At 48.7% G+C, this 18,940-nt stretch overlaps 1 protein-coding gene across 2 annotated transcripts; it reads left to right on the forward strand.

Moving 5' to 3' along the window:
• Positions 1 to 10,684: 10,684 nt before the first annotated feature.
• Positions 10,685 to 15,573, forward strand: IL13 (interleukin 13). 2 transcript variants are annotated; one of them, XM_009241035.4, is made up of 5 exons: positions 10,691 to 11,107; positions 12,756 to 12,826; positions 13,874 to 13,927; positions 14,180 to 14,284; positions 14,635 to 15,573. In XM_009241035.4, the coding sequence occupies exons 3-5, from the start codon at positions 13,895 to 13,897 to the stop codon at positions 14,740 to 14,742; spliced, it is 246 nt and encodes an 81-aa protein (XP_009239310.3). In that variant the 5' UTR covers positions 10,691 to 11,107; positions 12,756 to 12,826; positions 13,874 to 13,894; the 3' UTR covers positions 14,743 to 15,573. The 2 variants fall into 2 exon arrangements, with proteins under 2 accessions (XP_002815912.3, XP_009239310.3); XM_002815866.5 differs by having other exon boundaries at positions 10,685 to 12,826.
• Positions 15,574 to 18,940: the final 3,367 nt, after the last annotated feature.

The following is an 18,940-nucleotide window of genomic DNA, read 5'->3' on the forward strand; positions in this document are numbered from 1 at the left end:
CTCTTTTCTTCTCTGTGCTCACTTATTTGGTGATCTCATCCAGTCTCATAGCTTTAAATGATCTTAGTTTGGGTTCTCCCAGAAGCAGAACGTAAAACAATGCTTCACGTGAAAGTAATCAGTAGGAAATTGGGGAAATTGTGTATGAAAGAGAAAGCAGCCAATGAAAAGTTTACTATTAAGCCAGCTACGGTAAGTGGGCAATTAGAGTTTGGTGCCCCAGGGAGACTCTGGGGAGTTTGGCCAAATATATACCTCAGAATTATCCCACCTAAGGGGCAAGAGACCTGGAGTATTTATATAACAACTTGCCAGGGTTACTGAGTGAGGGCTATTCTAGCACATGTTAGTTACTGGCTTGCCATGTGTACCAGCACAGCTGATCTCCACAGTTTAAAAAGAAAGTCTGAGCAACATAGTGACACGCCATCTTTACATAAAATTTTTAAAAAATTAGCAAGGCATGGTGGTACACACCTGGAGTCTCAGCTACTCGGCTGAGATAGGAGGATCCCTGGAGTCTGAGGGTTCAAGGCTACAGTGAGCTGTGATGTGTGCCACTGCACCCCAGCCTGGGTGGCAGAGTGAGACCCTGTCTAAAAAGACAAAAAAAAAAACCAAAAAACAGCAGCAGCTGAAAGTTGGCAGGAGCACACTGGCAGTTCCTAGGATCATAGGATACAGGCAAGGCACTGACCACTCCTATAACCACCATCTATACACTGATAACTCATAAATGTTTGTGTCCAATCCAGATCTCTCCTAAATGCTTGACTGATATATTCAGCTGCCTGTGGATAACTGAGCATCTATCTGCACTTGAATATCTAATAAACGTCTAAAACTTAAAATGACCAAAACCAGTCTTGCTCCCAGAACTTGAATCTCTTCCGTAGGCTTTCAGTTAATGGCAACTCCATTATTCCAATTGCTCAGGCAAAAATTGGCATTATCCTTGATTCTTTATCTTACATCTCATATCTAATTCATCAGTTTAATACTATGGGTTCAATTTTCAAAACACATCCAGAATCTGACCATGCCTCACCGTTTAAACCAGCAGCCCCCAACCGTTTTGGCACCAGGGACCGATTTAGTGGAAGACAATTTTTCCATGGATGGGTGGGGTGAGGGGGATGGTTTCGGGATGAAACTGTTCCATCTCACGTCATCAGGCATTAGTTAGATTCTCGTAAGGAGCACGCAACCTAGATCCCTCACATGCAAATTCACAATAGAGTTTGCACTCCCGTGAGAATCTAATGCCACCACCAATCTGATAGGAGGTAGAGCTCAGGCGGTAATGCTCCCTCACCTGTCACTCACCTCCTGCTGTGTGACTCTGTTCCTAACAGGCTGAGGACAGGTAGTGGTCTGCAGCCCAGGGATTGGGGACCCCTGATCTAAACCATCATTGCTCTGGTCCAAGCCACTGCCATCTCTAACCTGAATAATCTGAGTAACCACGTAACTGCTCCCACTGATTTGGGGCCTGCTCCCTGTAGTTCTCAACACAGCAGCCAGTGATCTTTTTAAAATAACTCAAGAAAATGTGTTTCTCACAGGGGTGTGGGTTAGCAATTCCAAAATTTTTATGTATACACTAAAGTCAAACAGATACATACCTGTGTGGTAGACAATACGAATTGAGTTTCTCACTGTTGGAAAAAGGTGTTTGCATATCAGAAAAGGAGGCCATAAAAAGAACCCTGTGGTGTCGATTGAATCCAAAGGATCTGTATAAGTTTATAATTTTAATATCTAAAGGATTTCTACTTCCATAAGGGTGGAGTAAAAGCCATCCAAAATCTGCTTCTTCATAAAAGCAACAAAATCAACTTTTTCAGAACTTTGGAAATTAATGGATAGCGACAAACTGAGGTGTGTTTATTAAAGGAAAACAGCTGAATCTCAGAACAGAAAGTGGCATTTTAAGTTGCCCTAATCCCATGCCCTTCTCCCTTATTCCATGGTAACTTGAAAACCAACAGCCCTCTTAGTATCTGTGAAAATCAGCAACCTAGTAACCACTGGAGGAGACAGAATAGATTTGGAGGTCCTCCAGATCTCCACTACTAGAGAACTGCCTCTATTTGACTTGTCTGGCAACTCACTGAAAAGCTCCATTTTCAGGACCTATCTTTATTTGACTTAACTCAGAGCTCACTCTGAAAACAGCCCTTCCTACAGAATAATCAGTGGCAATTGATTAACCCTGTGGCTGCCTGAGTCAACGTTATCAGGTGGAGCAAACAAAAGGCTGACCAAGAAACTTAAAAGGAAAAATCTGGGAAGAAGATGTCCACGGGAGCTTTGACAAGCTCAAGCATATTCCTGGGAATCTAGAAGTCCATGTGCATGTGCAGGGATGTATGCATGTCCTGCGAGGGTCCTAAGCTCTCATCTCTGGCTGACCTTGAAACTCAATTCATGCCAGAAATGAAGATAAAGGCAGTTGTAAACTGCCTGCTGACACATCGATGACATGACTCCACAAATACACACACATGCACACACTTGACAAAAGCTAGAAAATTTATTGATTCAAGGCATTAGAAAGAAATATCTGTCCAATTATTCGCTTACCCACTAGGCTGAGTAGAGACTTCAGGAACCAAACATGACAAAGCATACAGAATTTGCAGAATTAGTCCAGGAAAGACATAGAACCAACCAGCAGCAGCAACAATAAGAAATAGTAACAGGTACAAACCCTGGAGTGTAGGTAATCTGACTTCAATAATTGATATAGTATTTAAAACAAGACACACAAAGAACAGGAACATCTGACCCATGCCATAAACAGCAATTTAAAAAACAGTCAATAGAAACAATCTATGAGGAAGCCCAGATGTTAGACTTACTAGGCAAAGACTTTAGATATCAGCTATTATAAACATGTTCAAGGAACTAACAGAAACAAAGTCTAAAGAATTAAAGGAAATTATGAGAATGATGTTTCACCAAATTATCAAGACTATCAGTAAGGAGACAAACATTATAAAAAAGAATCAAACAGAAATTCTGGAGTTGAGAAATACAATAATGGAAATAAAAATTCACTAGATGGGGGTCAACAGCAAATTTGAACTGGCAGAAGAAAGAATCAGTGAGTTCAAAGACAGGTCAATTGAGATTATACAGTCTGAGGAATAGGCAGAATGAAGAAAAATGAAGAGAGCTTCAGAGACCTTTGAGACACTATCAAGTGTACCAAAATACCAAGTATACCAATCATAATGAGAATCCCAGAAGAGAGAAAGGAGCAGAAAGACTATTTGAAGAAATAGTAGCCCAAAACTTCCCAAATTTTATGAAAACATTAATCTTCGTATCCAAGAAATTGAACAAACTCCAAGTAGGGTAAACTCAAAGAGATTCACATTTAGATGCATCATGGTCAAATTGTTGAAAAAGAGATCTCAAACAAAAGAAAGAAGCACGTAAAGCTAAGAAGTGACTTCTCATAAGAAACAATGCAGGCCTAAAAGCAGTGAGATGACATATTCAAAGTGCTGAATGAAAAAGACTATCAACCAAGAATTATTTTTGCAGTGGTGCAATCATAGCTCGCTGTAGCTTCAAACTCCTGGGCTCAAGCAATTCTCTTGCCTCAGCCTCTCAAATAGGACTACCAGTATGTGCCACCACACTCAAAAAAAAAAAATTTTTTTTAAGAGACAGGGGGTCTTGCTATCTTGCCCAGGCTGGTCTTAAACTCCTAGTCTTAAGCAATCCTCCCACCTTGGCCTCCCAAAGTGCTGGGATTAAGGTGTAGGCTACTGTGCCCAGCCTCAACCAAGAATTCTGTATCCAGAAAAACTGTCCTTCAAAAACAAGAAATGAAGACACTCCCAGATAAACAAACATTGTGAAAATCTGTCTTCACCAGACTTGCCCTACAAGAAATATAAAAGGAGAATGAATCCTTTAGGATAAAATGAAACTAGACTCAAATGCTCATGAATACTCAAATAAAGAGTACTGGTAAAGGTAAATATATAGGTAATATAAAAGTATAAATATATTTTGGGGGCTGGGAGCAGTGGCTCACGCCTGTAATCCCAACACTTTGAGAGGCCGAGGTGGGCGGATCACCTGAGGTCAGGAGTTTGAGACCAGCCTGCCCATCATGGTGAAACCCTGTTTCTACTAAAAATACAAAAAATTAGCCAGGCATTGTGGTGGGCGCCTGTAATCCCAGCTACTCAGGAGGCTGAGGCAGAAGAATCTCTTGAACCCAGGAGGCGGAGGTTGCAGTGAGCTGAGATCACGCCACTGCACTCCAGCCTTGGTGACAAGAGCAAAACTCGGTCTCAAAAAAAAAAAAAGTATTTTGGGTTGCAACTCTTTTCCTATATGATTGAAAGGGAACTGCATTAAGAATTTTAACACTGTTGATGGGCTTATAATATATAAAAATATAATTTATATGACAATAATGCTACAAAAGAGAGAGGCAACAGAGCTATATAGGAACTTTTGAAATGGAAATTAAGTTGACATTCATCTAAATTAAGGTGTTCATTTGTAATCCCCAGGGTAACCACTAAGAAAATAATGAAAACTTATAGTGAAAGTAACAAAGTTCTTTAAAGAGGGCCCAGTGTGATGACACCCCAGTAATAATGAGGACACCTACTTCCAAGATCTCGATTTTAAAACACGCTCTTCAATAAAAAGAACTCCAGCTACTTGGTGAAGTGGTTGACTTCAGGGCTGAGGCAAGGAAAATACAAAATGACCCTAGAATTTTTTGTGGTGCCAGAAATTAAGAAAATTTTTTTTTTTAAAAAAAAGGTAGAGTTTGTTCAAAGAACACAGAACCCAACCTGAAGTAACTCCCAATGATCAAAGGTAGAACAATTTGAGAAACAAAATAAAGACAGTATTGGATTATAACCCATAGAGTAAAATAAATATTCATGAACTTATGTGGCTATACACAAGTACTTACTTTAAAAAAAAATGAGGGACAAGGACAGCACTTCTTTATAGTAGAATTACAAGTAATAAATGTAGAAGGAAAGGGAAAAAGAAAAGTCATCACTAGGCAAATACCACAATAAAAATCATTTCAGACAAGAGTCACTGATGAAGCTAATACTAGTAGACACAAATCTGAGAAAAAAATTTATATAATCTCAAACTATCTTTCCCAATATATTAACTAAAAAGGGAAAGATAGTAACTTTATCATGGAAGAACCTGACAGAAACCATCTTAACCAAGTGGTCAGGGTCAACATCACCAATAAGAAGGCATGGACCTCATGAACCCTGTGACCTGATGCAGTGAGAAGGCCCCAACTTCATCTCTGTGAAAATGTAGAACCTCAGTGCAATTAGGAGAAAACACCAAGGGGACCAAACTGAGGAACACTTGACAGCATAACTCATCAGTATTCCTGGAAAATGTAAGGGTTATGAAAGACAAGACTGAGGAACCATTCAGACTGCAGGAGGCCAAAGAGAATTAACTCAATGCACTGTGAGATCCTGGGTTGATCTTGAAACTGAAAAAGGATGTGAATGGAAACACTGGTGAGATTAGAATAGGATCCAGTTTACTTAATAAATCCATGCTCATTTTTCTGTTTTTGATCATTGCACTATGATTATGTAATGTGTTACTGTTGGGAGAAGCTGGGTAAGGGGAGGGGATATGGAAACTCTCTGTACTATTTTTGTATCTTTTCTGTAAATATAACATTAATTCAAATTTTTTTTAAAAAAGAAAAAAGGTAAATTGAGTCATGTCACTCCTCTGCTCAAAACCTCTAGTGGCTCCCTATGTCACTCATCATGAAATCCTCAGTCCTCTCAATGGCTTACAAGTCTCCATATGCTCTGGACATACTTCTCTGACAGTATCTTCTCCCATGCTTCCCCTCACTCCTTCTGGCTTTCCTTGCTAATTCTCAGCACAGTGGGCATTTTCCTGCTTTGGTGCTACTATGGTTTGAGTGTATGTTTCACTCCAAAATTCGTACATTGGAACTTAACCCCCAAGGTGATGCTATTAAGAAGTGGGGCCCTTAAAATGTGATTAGGCCTTGGAGGAATGGGATTCATGCCCTCATAAAAGGGCTTGAGGGAGAAGGTTCTTCCCTTTGGCTCTTCTACCACGTGAGGACACAGCAAGAAGGCACCATCTTGGGGGCAGAGAGCAGCCCTCACCAGACACCAATTCTGCTGGAGCCTTGATCTTGGATTTCCCAGCCTCCAGAACTGTAAGCAATAAATTTGTATTATTTATAAATTACTCCGTCTTGGGTATTCTGTTACAGCAGCACTAACAAAATAAGAAAAGGGCCTTTGCACTTACTTGTGACTTCAGCTTGGAAATTTCTTCCCCCAAATATCTGCATGGCCACTTCCTCTCGTCCTTCAGGTCTCTGCTCAAATAACACCTTCTCAGTGATGCCTTACGTCACCATCCCATATATAATAGTGCACTCACTCATTCTACCTACCCTCTTTTTTTTCCCTCTCCACTGTACTTTTCACTGTCTAACATACTATATATCATGTGTTTGTTCATTATCTCTACCCACTAGAATGTATCTCTAAGAGGACAGACTGTGCTGTTTTGTTTAGCACCTACATAGTAAGCACTCAATAAACATTTACTTAATGAATGTATGAACTTATCATTGTTATGGGAATTATTTGTAATTATTTGTCTTCCAGGGCTTGGCGCAGAAATGTATTAGATTAAGTAACAGGCCAGGTGCAGTGGCTGATGCCTGTGATTCCAGCACACTGGGAGGCCAAGATAAGAGGATCACTTGAGCACAGGAGTTCAAGACCAACCTGGGCAACAGGATAAGGTTGTTGCTACTATGGTTTGAGTGGTTATGAAGTGGGAGTTTATGCTCATTCCATTGTTTTTACTTGGAATTTATATTTTTAATGTAGAGAATTTATAAAAGAGACAAGCAATAAAAGGCAAACATTTATCTTGCACCTCCTTGATTTGATATCAAGGTAAAACCGTGGTATCTAAAGGTTTAACCCTATCTCTACAAAAAATATTAAAAATCAGCCAGTGTGTGTGGGCATGATGGTGCCCTGTAGTCCCAGCTACGCAGGAAGCTGAGGTGGGAGGATCACTTGAACCCAGGGGGTCGAGACTGCAGTGAGCCGTGTTTGCACCATTGCTCCTCAGCCTGGGTGTCAGAGTGAGACCCCGTCTCAAAAAAAAAATACTAATCAATAAATAAAATATGTCAGCCAGGCACAGTGGCTCACACCTGTAATCCTAGCACTTCAGGAGGCCAAAGCAGCCAAATTGCTTGAGCCCAAGAGTTTGAGACCAGCCTGGGCAACATGGTGAAACCTGGTCTCTACAAAAAATTCAAAAATTAGCCAGGCGTAGTGGCTTGCCTGTAGTCTCAGCTACTCAGGAGGCTGAGGTGGGAAGATTGCTTCTGCCTGAGAGGCAGAGGTTGCAGTGAGCCAAGATGGTGCCACTGCACTCCAACATAGGTGACAGAGCAAGACTGTGTCTCAAAAAAAAAAAGAAAATAAAAGTTATTTCCCTTTTATTTTAGGAATAAGGTACTTATCCTGTACATATCCACATACTAGCATGACAGATACCAAAATATTACAATGATTATTATCTCTGGATGCTGGGACTATGGGGCTTTTTATTTTTTTGCATATCTGTACTTCACACAATAACATTTTGTGTAATCTTTTTTTAAATGCAGAATACTGACATTGGAGAATGCTCTTCATATATTTTAAGTGAAAAAGGAGTAAAAACTATATAATGTATTATCTCATTTTTCTAACAAAATGTAAATGTGCATAGCAAAGATACAGAGGTGTTATAGTGCCAGGGAAAAGGGGTGCAAGATTAGTGTTTGCCTCTTGTTGCTTGTTTATAAACTCTCTACATTAAAAATATAAAGTCCAAGTAAAAACAATGGAATAAACACAAACTCCCACTTTATAACCAACTAAAATGACAGTAACTGAATTTTCTAAAGTTTGAAACCCACCAAAATGGGAGAAATGGATGACAGCACCAGCGTTTGAAAAGTGGAAAGTGGATGGACGGTGGGCAGACTACTTGGCTGACCCAAGAAAACCGAATCCTAGGCCAGCTGAAACCTATGTTGATTTACAGAATCCCAAGAATGCTCAGGAACTGGGAGAAGACCAAGGACACCGGAAGAGAAGGGGGTGAAAATAAGGAAAGTTGTTGAAACTCAGTTTAAGAAACAGTTAGATATCCATTTTTATTCATCAAAGTTGAGTGACTCTCCTGCAGCAGGGTTTTCTCCGGATAGGATATCTGGACCAAGAAACACTAGACACAGTAGAGGGCGGTCGAAATATGCTGAAATCAGGAAAAGTCAACAGATGCCGAGGCCCCCACCCCAGCCCTCTCTCCACCCTTGCTGCCGGAATGCTGGAGACAGGGAGAATCTTTTCTGCGCCAGCTGACCTGCCTGCCTGCCAAAAAACGACAAAGAAACTGGCACAGGAGGTTCCCCAAGTGAAAACAGCCACCTGCCCTATAGGAAACAGCCCCCTCCCACACATTTACCCTCAGAGATCCCTGTTTTAACATGTGCAGGCAATCCAGGATCACCTAACGTGCAAGGAAAGCCTATAAGATGGAAAAAAAAATTTTTTTGAGGCAGGGTCTGGCTCTGTCACCCAGGCTGGAGTGAAGTGGTTTGATCACAACTCACTGCAGCTTCGACTCCTGAGCTCAAGTGATGCTCCCACACAGCCTCCCAAGTAGCTGGGATCACAGGTATGCACAACCATGCCTGGCTAAGTTTTTTTTATGTTTTGTAGAAGTGAAGTCTCCCTATGTTGCCCAGGCTGGTGTCAAACTCCTGGGCTCAAGCGATCGGCCCCCCAAAGTGCTAGAATTACAGGCGTGAGCCACCGCGCCCAGTTCAAAACAATTTTTTAAAGAAAACTTGGAGAAAATAAAGATTATGTATGAAAAAGGAAACTTAGAAGATATCTCATCAATGAAACAAGAACATAGTGCTGTTAGCGTGCATGTGCACATGCGCGCGCACACACAAAGAATCAAATACCCTCAGGAAGATAAAGCTATGAGAATATCCCAGAGAAGAGAAATTTTTTAAATGGAAAATAGAATAAAAAGAAAATTCAAGGACAAGTCCAAGAGGTATATAGTCAAAAAATGGCAGTTTCAATAAGAGAGAAGAGAACGAAGAAAAGTCTAAACGTCCCAATCTAAGTGTGAATACAAAAATATATTATTTTTATAATAAGTGAGAAAAAACAGGGTGCAAAAGGTTTATATGATGCCACTTCACATGTAGGGACAAGGGAAAATAAGACCATATATTCACAGTTGCTTGCATTTACATAAAATAATAGGATACCAAAAAAAAAAACCTAAGAAAAATAGTTAACTTGTGAGGGAAGGTGGAGATTCCACTGAATTTTTTACATACACAGTTGACCCTTGAACAGCAGATTCTGAACTGCACAGATCCACTTATCCACGGATTTTCTCCTGCCTCTGCCACCCCTGAAATGACAAGACCGACCCCTCCTCTTCTTCCTCCTCCTCGGCCTGCTCAACGTGAAGACAGTGACACTGAAGACCTTTGTGATGTTCCACCTCCACTTAATGAATAGGAAGTATATTTTTTCCTCCTTCCTTGTGATTTTCTTAACAACCTTTTTTTTTTTTTTTTTTTTAAGACGGAGTCTCACACTGTCACCCAAGCTGAAGTGCAGTGGTGCGATTTCGGCTCACTGCAAGCTCCGCCTCCCGGGTTCACGCCATTCTCCTGCCTCAGCCTCCCGAGTAGCTGGGACCACAGGCGCCCGCCACCACGCCCGGCTAATTTTTTTGTATTTGTAGTAGAGACGGGGTTTCACCGTGTTAGCCAGGATGGTCTCAATCTCCTGACCTCGTGATCCGCCCATCTCGGCCTCCCAAAGTGCTGGGATTACAGGCGTGAGCCACCGTGCTCGGCCTATAAACAACCTTTAAAAGACAGTAAGGGACACAGCAAGGCAGTAACTGCCTCACTCAAAAGAGGAGCAGCAATGCCAGAGGCCCATAGAGCACGGATTCCCAGCGCTGCCGTTTTACATAATCAACCTTCCTGATTTTTAAAATTATCTGCATTCGTAATTTTCCTAAAAATACAAATCTAAAAAATCGTTTCACTTACAAAAACAACTCTCTCAGGCCTTACTCCTCCTGACTGGGCATCACGTCTTTGCCAACGGAGACCCAGAGTCCGGAGAAACCCAAAAAAGCAACCCCAGCTTTCCCAGGATGAGCTGGTCTGGAGGAAGGGCGGTCCCAATCCCAGCGCTTCGGGGCCAGAGCAAAGCTGAGAGGCTCCCCATAGCCATAAGCGGGCGGCCCACGCGGCGCATTGCAGGCAGGTGCGAGCCACATGCGCCAAGTGCCCGGAGCGGCCCTTTGGTAGTTAGTGTTAATTAAAATTACCCGCACGGGAGTGGATCCCCGCTGACAATCTAGAAACAAGCAACAGACCCTCTGATGTAGTCATCTGGGCCGCGCCTCTCCGCACGGCCCGGCACGCCTTGGTCCCCGGAGACCACCCTCGAGGGCAGGGGCTGCCGCCCGGCCGGGCCCGCGGGGTCCCTCGGCCTGACATGGCCGGTGCTGGAGCGGCACGTGCGCGCCTCGGCCCCTCGGCCGCTCCCGCCCCTCGCCGGTGCGCAAGGGCGCTCGGGGCGCTGCGGGCCCGGGTGTGCAGCCGGCCCCTGCCCTGCCTGGCGCTCGGACCGCCACTTCCACCTTTGCCGCCCCCTCGCCAGCCTCCGCAGCTTCCAGACTGGCCGGTCTGCGCGCCCACCCCTGCCTCCCGGACCGGCCACCGCCGCAGGCCGCGGAGGAGGGCCCGGCCGCGCAGATCCCGCTTATCGGGCCCATCTCCCGTTACATAAGGCCACCCCCCTATCTCCGCAGGCCATCGCCGCCGCAACCGCCGCGCCAGCGCCTTCTCCCACGCGCGGGGGCGCGCCTGCCCACCGCTCCCGGCAGGGCTTTTGGTGGCCATGGGGGATAACGGGCGTTGACTCACCCGGGCGGGGCTCCGGGAGTTGCACAGCCCAGGGTAGTTCCCCGCTCCTTCCCCCATCACGGAGACCCTGTGGGAGATGCCGTGGGCTCTCTACTACAGATTAGGAAACAGGCCCGTACAGGGGTCACACGGCCAAGTAGCGGCACTCCAGGCACTGGGGGCCCTCGAGGGGAAGGGGCAGACTTCTGGGAGTCAGAGCCAGCAGCTGGGCTGGGAAGCTTCGAGTGTGGACAGAGAGGGTGGGAATGACGTTCCCTGTGGGAAGAGAGGGTGGGCAAGCCTGGGATGCCTCTGAGCGGGAATCCAGCATGCCTTGTGAGAAGGGTCACAAGCACACCCTTGTGAGGAGGTTGAGCCCCATCCAGGACAGGACGGAGGGAGCCTGAGCAGGCAGAGAGCGGGCCTGGGGAGGCGCTGGCTCGGGGAGGAAGTGGGTAAGAGAGAAATCTTGACATCAACACCCAAAAGGCAAATGCCGTGGCCTCTGCTGTGGGGGTTCCTGGAGGACTTCTAGGAAAATGAGGGAAGAGCAGGAAAAGGCGACATGGCTGCAAAGGCCAGGCCCAGGAGCCGCCCTCCACAGCACTCATTCTGCAGAAGGGAAACTTGAGGCCCCCAGATGGCAGGGGTTGATCCTGCAGAGACTGGGGAGCAAAGGGGATCACCCCAAGCCCCAGTGGCACTAGGAACACTTACAATCTCTGACCTGGACTAAGGCTGCCAGCCTGGCCCAGTTAAGAGTTTCCCAGAAGGATGGCCCATACACTTTAAATTAAAGGGGCCAGACACAGGTGCACACTACTTCCAGCCACTCTGGAAGCTGAGGTGGGGGGATCGCTTGAGTCTGGGAGTTGGAGGCCAGCCTAGGCAGGCAACATAGTGAGACCCCATCTAAAAAACAAACAAAAAAATAAAACACCAGAAAAGGTCCCAGGAAGACCTCTGAATCTTTCTGGATCTCTCAGTGGAGACCTGGAAATCTGAACTTTGACAATCCCTCCCACAGTGGGGCCAAGGAGGAATTAGGCAAGCCAAAAGAAGTGAAATTTACTCTTCTATTGCCTGTTTGAATTTTGTATCCAAGCAAGTATTAAGTAATTTAAGAGACTGGTTCCTCGAAAAAATAAAACTCCCCAGATTCCCATAGCTGGTAGACTGTGGTCACAGCCACAGTGCGCTAAGACAGTCTGCTCAGCACTTCTGGTGCCCCAAAAGGGTCTGAGGACAGGAGCTCAGAGTTGGGTCAGCTGTCCAGGTACTCAGGGTTGTCACAGGCAAAACTGCTGGAACTCAGGGCAGCATTGCAAATGCCACACCGCTCTCAGGGCCCCTTGCCTGCCGTTGGAATTAAACCCACCCAGATCTTGGAAACTCTGCCCTGGACCCTTCTCAATAAGTCCACGAGAAATCAAACTCTTTCCTTCATGCGACACTGGATTTTCCACAAAGTAAAATCAAGATGAGTAAAGATGTGGTTTCTAGATAGTGCCTGAAAAAGCAGAGACCATGGTGTCAGGCGTCACCACTTGGGCCTATAAAAGCTGCCACAAGACACCAAGGCCACAAGCCACCCAGCCTATGCGTCCGCTCCTCAATCCTCTCCTGTTGGCACTGGGCCTCATGGCACTCTTGTTGACCACGGTCATTGCTCTCACTTGCCTCGGTGGCTTTGCCTCCCCAGGCCCTGTGCCTCCCTCTACAGCCCTCAGGGAGCTCATTGAGGAGCTGGTCAACATCACCCAGAACCAGAAGGTGAGTGTCGGCTAGCCAGGGTCCTAGCTATGAGGGCTCCAGGGTGGGTGATTCCCAAGATGAGGTCATGAGCAGGCTGGGCCTGGTCCTAAGATGCCTGTGGGTCAGGAAAAATCCCCATGGACCAAGGCCCAGCCCAGCCATGAGGGAGAGAGGAGCTGGGCTGGGGGGCTCAGCACTGTGGATGGACCTATGAAGGTGTCTGGCAGACTCCCCAGGGACTACCTGCTCTCCTGGCCTGGCCTTGTCTGCCACTGCCAGCTCCTACTCAGCCATTCCTGAACAGAAGACAGCAGAGAAGGGCCAGCACCCTCCCAGAGCCATGTGGCATTTGCCAACTGGATTTTGACCATAACAATGCAGCCATTCTCCCCAGCGCCGTAATAGGCCCGCCCGTACAGGAGGATTCGTTAGCAGAGTCTGCTCCTTGCCCCACTAGTAACAGCTCACATGTCTGAGCGCTGCTTACACCAGGCCTGGTGCACGTGCTTTATGTGTCATTTCATCACTGCCAGCCACCTCAAGAGGCAGGTACGATGAACCTATTCTGCTAAGGTTAAGTGACAGAGGCTGGATTCAAGCCAGGCCTGGCCAACACCAGAGTGTCCATGCTCCTAACTGCAGTGTTCCCTCACCATCAGAAGGCAGGGCATTTCATACACCAGATCCCCACCGCCTCCCATCTGATTTGTCTTGGTCAACAGTGGCCCAGACCACTCCTACTTCACTCGTCCCCGCCCTGGCCCTTCCCGCAGGCCCCTGTCCTCCTGCCCTGACTATGGAAGCCTCGCATGCAGCTTGTCCCTTACTAGTGGTGTCAATTTTTTTCTCTCAGCTCCAAGACCCTAAACAGTGGGTCCTCACCCCCACGCCTGCTGTTCGAAGCAGAAAACGAAGCTCGGAAATGCTGAGGGGCTGCCAGGCCTGGCCTCTGCGCCACACCAGGGATGCGTGTGGGGCCTGTGCTGGTGCAGACCTGGCCTGGTCTGCCAGGGCAGGCTCACAACCCCTGCCAGCACTCTGCTTACTGTCACTTTGCTCCCGCAGGCCCCGCTCTGCAATGGCAGCATGGTGTGGAGCATCAACCTGACAGCTGGCGTGGTAAGGACCTTTGGGTGCAGGGAGGATGGGGCAGAGGCTCCAGGCCTTGGGCTTATCTTCTCTGAGCCTCCCTTCCATGGCTGGGGTTCCAAGCAAGCTTCAAGTGCTCTCTTCCCTCCCACCACAATCTGGGCCCTTCCTACCCACCACCCAGACTCACCTGCACCAGGCATCTCAGCCCCATCTTCCTGCAGACTCACAAAAGGCAGCCACCTAAGCAGGGCCTGACCCCTCGGTGTCCCCTCCCCACAGTACTGTGCGGCCCTGGAATCCCTGGTCAACGTGTCAGGCTGCAGTGCCATCGAGAAGACCCAGAGGATGCTGAGCGGATTCTGCCCGCACAAGGTCTCAGCTGGGGTAAGGTATCCCCCAACCTCTCACGCCCACCCTGCACCCCTTCCTGCCAGCCCTGGGCTCACTGAAGGGAAGCTGGCTGAATATCCATGATGTGTGTGTGTCCACCCAGGGGTGGGGCCATTGTGGCAGCAGGGACGTGGCCTTCGGGATTTACAGGACCTGGGCTCAAGGGCTCCTAACTCCTACCTGGGCCTCAATTTCCACATGTGTACAGTAGAGGTACTAACAGTCCCCACCTCACGGGGACTTCCGTGAGGACTGAATGAGACAGTCCCTGGAAAGCCCCTGGTTTGTGCGGGTCGTCCCGGCCTCTGGCGCCCCACTCACGTGCTGGCCTCTTTGTCCTGCAGCAGTTCTCCAGCTTGCATGTCCGAGACACCAAAATCGAGGTGGCCCAGTTTGTAAAGGACCTGCTCTTACATTTAAAGAAACTTTTTCGCGAGGGACGGTTCAACTGAAACATCGAAAGCATCATTATTTGCAGAGACAGGACCTGACTATTGAAGTTGCAGATTCATTTTTCTTTCTGATGTCAAAAATGTCTTGGGGAGGTGGGAAGGAGGGTTAGGGAGGGGGTAAAATTCCTTAGCTTAGACCTCAGCCTGTGCTGCCTGTCTTCAGCCTAGCCGACGCCAGCCTTCCCCTTGCCCAGGGCTCACCCTGGTGGGCCTCCTCCGTCCAGTGCCCTGAGCTCGGTGGACCCAGGGATGACATGTCCCTACACCCCTCCCCTGCCCTAGAGCACACTGTAGCATTACAGTGGGTGCCCCCCTTGCCAGACATGTGGTGGGAGAGGGACCCACTTCACACACAGGCAACTGAGGCAGACAGCAGCTCAGGCACACTTCTTCTTGGCCTTATTTATTATTGTGTGTTATTTAAATGAGTGTGTTTGTCAGCGTTGGGGATTGGGGAAGACTGTGGCTGCTGGCACTTGGAGCCAAGGGTTCAGAGACTCAGGGCCCCAGCACTAAAGCAGTGGCCACCAGGAGTCCCTGGTAATAAGTACTGTGTACAGAATTCTGCTACCTCACTGGGGTCCTGGGGCCTCGGAGCCTCATCCGAGGCAGGGTCAGGAGAGGGGCGGAACAGCCGCTCCTGTCTGCCAGCCAGCAGCCAGCTCTTAGCCAACGAGTAATTTATTGTTTTTCCTTGTATTTAAATATTAAATATGTTAGCAAAGAGTTAATATATAGAAGGGTACCTTGAACACTGGGGGAGGGGACACTGAACAAGTTGTTTCATTGACTGTCAAACTGAAGCCAGAAATAAAGTTGGTGACAGATAGGCCTGATTGTATTTGTCTTTCATTTTGATCTTTGGGGACACTGGTCTGTAGTCTGAAGACTCTGAGGAGCTCTTCGGGAGGCTGGTGGGTTGGAGGAGGGGACTGGGATGGATTACAGCGAGGGTGGGGTGCAGTGACCTGCGCTGAAAGCAAGCTAGCTCCCGAGGGTGGGGACATGGCCTGAAGGAAGCCCCACCTTCTGTCTGCTGCGCCAGCAAGGACGGAGAGGCTTGGGCCAGACTGTCAGGGTTCAAGGAGGGCATCAGGAGCAGACGGAGACCCAGGAAGTCTCACAATCACATCTCCTGAGGACTGGCCAGCTGTGTCTGGCACCACCCACACATCCATGTCTCCCTCACAACCCAGGAGGCCGATGAGAACTGTGAGGCTCAGAAAGCGTGGGCGGTTTGCCTAAGGTCACGTAGCTACTTCCTCACTGGGGTCCTGGGGCCTCAGAGCCTCATCTGAGGTAAAGGAGCAAAGCTGGGATTGGGGCCCAAAACTCACTTTAACTCCAAAGCCCACACACTTAACCACCCTGCCTATTTCTGTCCAAATGTCACCTGTCCTGAATGGAGTTTTTCCCCTGTACGACTGTCAGGAGTTTTCTCTAACCATGTGGCCTAAGTTCTTTCATAAACAAGGCAAGCCCTCACTGACAGGGAGTTCCCTACCTATATTTGAGGGGCAGCCCATTGCGTTTCTGGACAGCTCTCGCCATTAGGGTGCACACATGCACCGCCTCTGTGAACAGGGCTCTGGCTAGGCCACTCCTCAGCAGCTCTTGTTGCTTCCCCATGGCCCTGGCCAGCAGCTGGAGTGCAGATACCAGCGGGCCTTACCAAGCCACAGCTCCAGGCCATGCCCGTCAGCAACACTTTTCACTGTGACTCTCTGGGAGGTGCCCGGGGCAGAGGGTGACTCCAGGATGGGATGCCTTTGCAGTGGGTGATGGTCATCAAGGACCAGTCTCAAACTTGTAGTGACAGGCAGGTAGGTGCCCTCCCTGGGGAGCCCAGAGCCCCGTGGGAACACCACAGTGATGCTCAGAAGTCCCTGAAGGCAGCCGCCCTTGACTGCTCATGGCTGTGTCATTCACACAACAGCAGAGGACATGGCAGGGAGTTGGCCAGGGGGCTGATGACGGCGGCCAGCTACTCCAGAACCACTCACTTTCCCCAGGGAGAGGCGAGAGAAGAAGGAAACCCAACAGTGCAGGGGGCAGGGGACACTTGGCCCAGAGGAGAGAAGACTGTAGGGGTGAAGAGGGTGGTGGTGCAAGAGCTGGGTCTCCAGCAGGCTGTCCCGGGCAGGAGACAGGACCGGCTCTCTGGTGCCAAGCCTATTAAGTCCTGCCACATTTGCTGAGGAAATATCTGCGGGGGACCACCCCACAGCAGACACCCGGGCTAGTGACAACCAAGACACCACATGCACTCAAGGTTTAGCCCCCGAAAGAACTCTGTAGAAACAACAGAGGGTTGGGTTGGGGGAGCTGTATGTCCTTCCTCGGGAGGGCCTCCCCTCTGCAAGTGAGCAGTGGCTGCTTCCACAAAGGACGGGAGAGTCTCGGAAGCCAGGGGAGGCGGGTGGGAGTCAGGGTCTCGGCATTCTTCTCCATCCAGAGCCTAGGGTTTAAGGCTGAAAGGATATTTACGGAGGGTAATGACTTTGTAAACAGGACCTAGCAATCTATCTCCCAGTAGCATCACCTTTGACCCATGTCCTCTCTGCCCAGCCAAAGTATTGCCCTGCCTATCCAGAAAGATGGAAACCCTTCCAGCGAAATTCCACGTGACTCCCTCAAGAACAAACACTGGAATTGAGGCTGATGTGGGGCAGGGTTCCTCGGGATCCTCCAAGGCCGTGCTCTGAGCCACACATTCAGGGCAGCCTGCGAGGCAGGTGCACAGTGCGGATGGCCGTCCCGGGCCCCACTAGGGGTCTGCAGCTCACCACTCCCTCAGCCACCGCCGAGCTCCTGTCCCTCACACCTTCCAGGCTGCTCCCCAGGAAGGGGCACCTGTGGTCACTGGCAGTGTGCCCTGGGCTGGAGAGGGCATGGGGCTCTCCAGGGATGAGTGACGCCTTACCGAGCCACAGAACCGAGCTGCAGCTGGTGGCGACACGGAGGGGGCCCTGTCAGGAATGAGATAGGAAGACAGAACAAGGTAGGTAAGTGTCAGCACTGCAACTGTGGCTGGGAACCTCCCTCCCTGGGGACTGAGCCCTGGTGGTGTTTGCTGGGAGTTTTCTCTAACCACGTGGCCTAAGTTCTTTCATAAACAAGGCAAGCCCTCAGCAGGACTCAGAGAGAAGGGGGTTGAGAAGGGAGAAGAGTGCTTGGTGAGTGGGAGGAAGATGCTGGCCATGGGGCCCAGGGCGGGGAGCCCCTTGGCACCTCGGGAACCCCAGCCCAGGAGGTTTCACTGGAAGAGGGGCTGGGCTTGAGTGAGAAGTGAGACACATGCGAGTTTCCGGTGAACTCGGCACCAAACACCTCAGTTTGCTGCTCAGATGAGGTGTCAGAAAATGCTCCCAGTCACTTGGCGGGTTTCTCTGAGGCTGGCCCCCTGTCCTGCGCAGGACGAGAAGGAGCAGGCCCCAGGGGGACCAGGCCCGCATCTTATTTCCTTGTGACCGAGGCAGCAGCTTGAAGCCTGGCCTTCACCTGGCCCGGCGGCTTATCGCTTTTTCATTATGGTCAAAGAGAAATGTCTTCTGCTTATGCCCTTCCTCTAGCTGGCGCATTGTAACACACTCCAAACCTGTTTCCCACTTCGCCTGCCTCTCTTCTAAGAAGGGCCGGCTGGGGCCAGGCTGACTATGTTCCAGACAGGACAGCCTGGCCAGGGACACACTGGCCAGCTCCTATCTGGCCTTTCTAGGGGTCCAAGCTGGGGTCAGGACTGGTGGCTGTCTCCTCAGCTACCCTCCCCCACACTCATAAAGCCCCATTATCTTCATTCATTTCTCAGCTCCACCCAAAAGCAAGAGGGCAAGGGTTTGCAACAAACTTTCCCAGATCAACTGATTTCTCGGCAGCAAGGGAGGGCCCCATGACAAAGCCATTTGAAATCCCAGAAGCAATTTTCTACTTACGACCTCACTTTCTGTTGCCATCTCCCCCTTCCTCTCTGCGATACCTTTTCTTGTGGAAAGTGATTCTCTCACAGCATCGTTCAGAAACACCCCCAGCCATGTGCTGCCTGCCTGGGCAGACGCTGCTGTGTAGTCAGAGGTGACGCAGGCACCAAAATTAAATATAGCAACTCTCGTCAGCTCCACTCTCTGCATCACTATGGACAAGTGTGCGGGGGCTGGACATCACTTCCCCAAACCCTCAAGGGAGGAAGGCCCGAGCCACC

The sequence above is a fragment of the Pongo abelii genome, chromosome 4 (genome assembly GCF_028885655.2).
Source record: "Pongo abelii isolate AG06213 chromosome 4, NHGRI_mPonAbe1-v2.0_pri, whole genome shotgun sequence".
Lineage (NCBI taxonomy): Eukaryota > Metazoa > Chordata > Mammalia > Primates > Hominidae > Pongo > Pongo abelii.

Coding starts and splice junctions, on each gene's coding strand:
- IL13 (XM_002815866.5), top strand. CDS start 12,581: ATGGTGTCAGGCGTCACCACTTGGGCCTATAAAAGCTGCCACAAGACA. Junction 12,827..13,873: donor ACATCACCCAGAACCAGAAG/GTGAGTGTCGGC, acceptor TTGCTCCCGCAG/GCCCCGCTCTGCAATGGCAG. Junction 14,285..14,634: donor CGCACAAGGTCTCAGCTGGG/GTAAGGTATCCC, acceptor TTTGTCCTGCAG/CAGTTCTCCAGCTTGCATGT.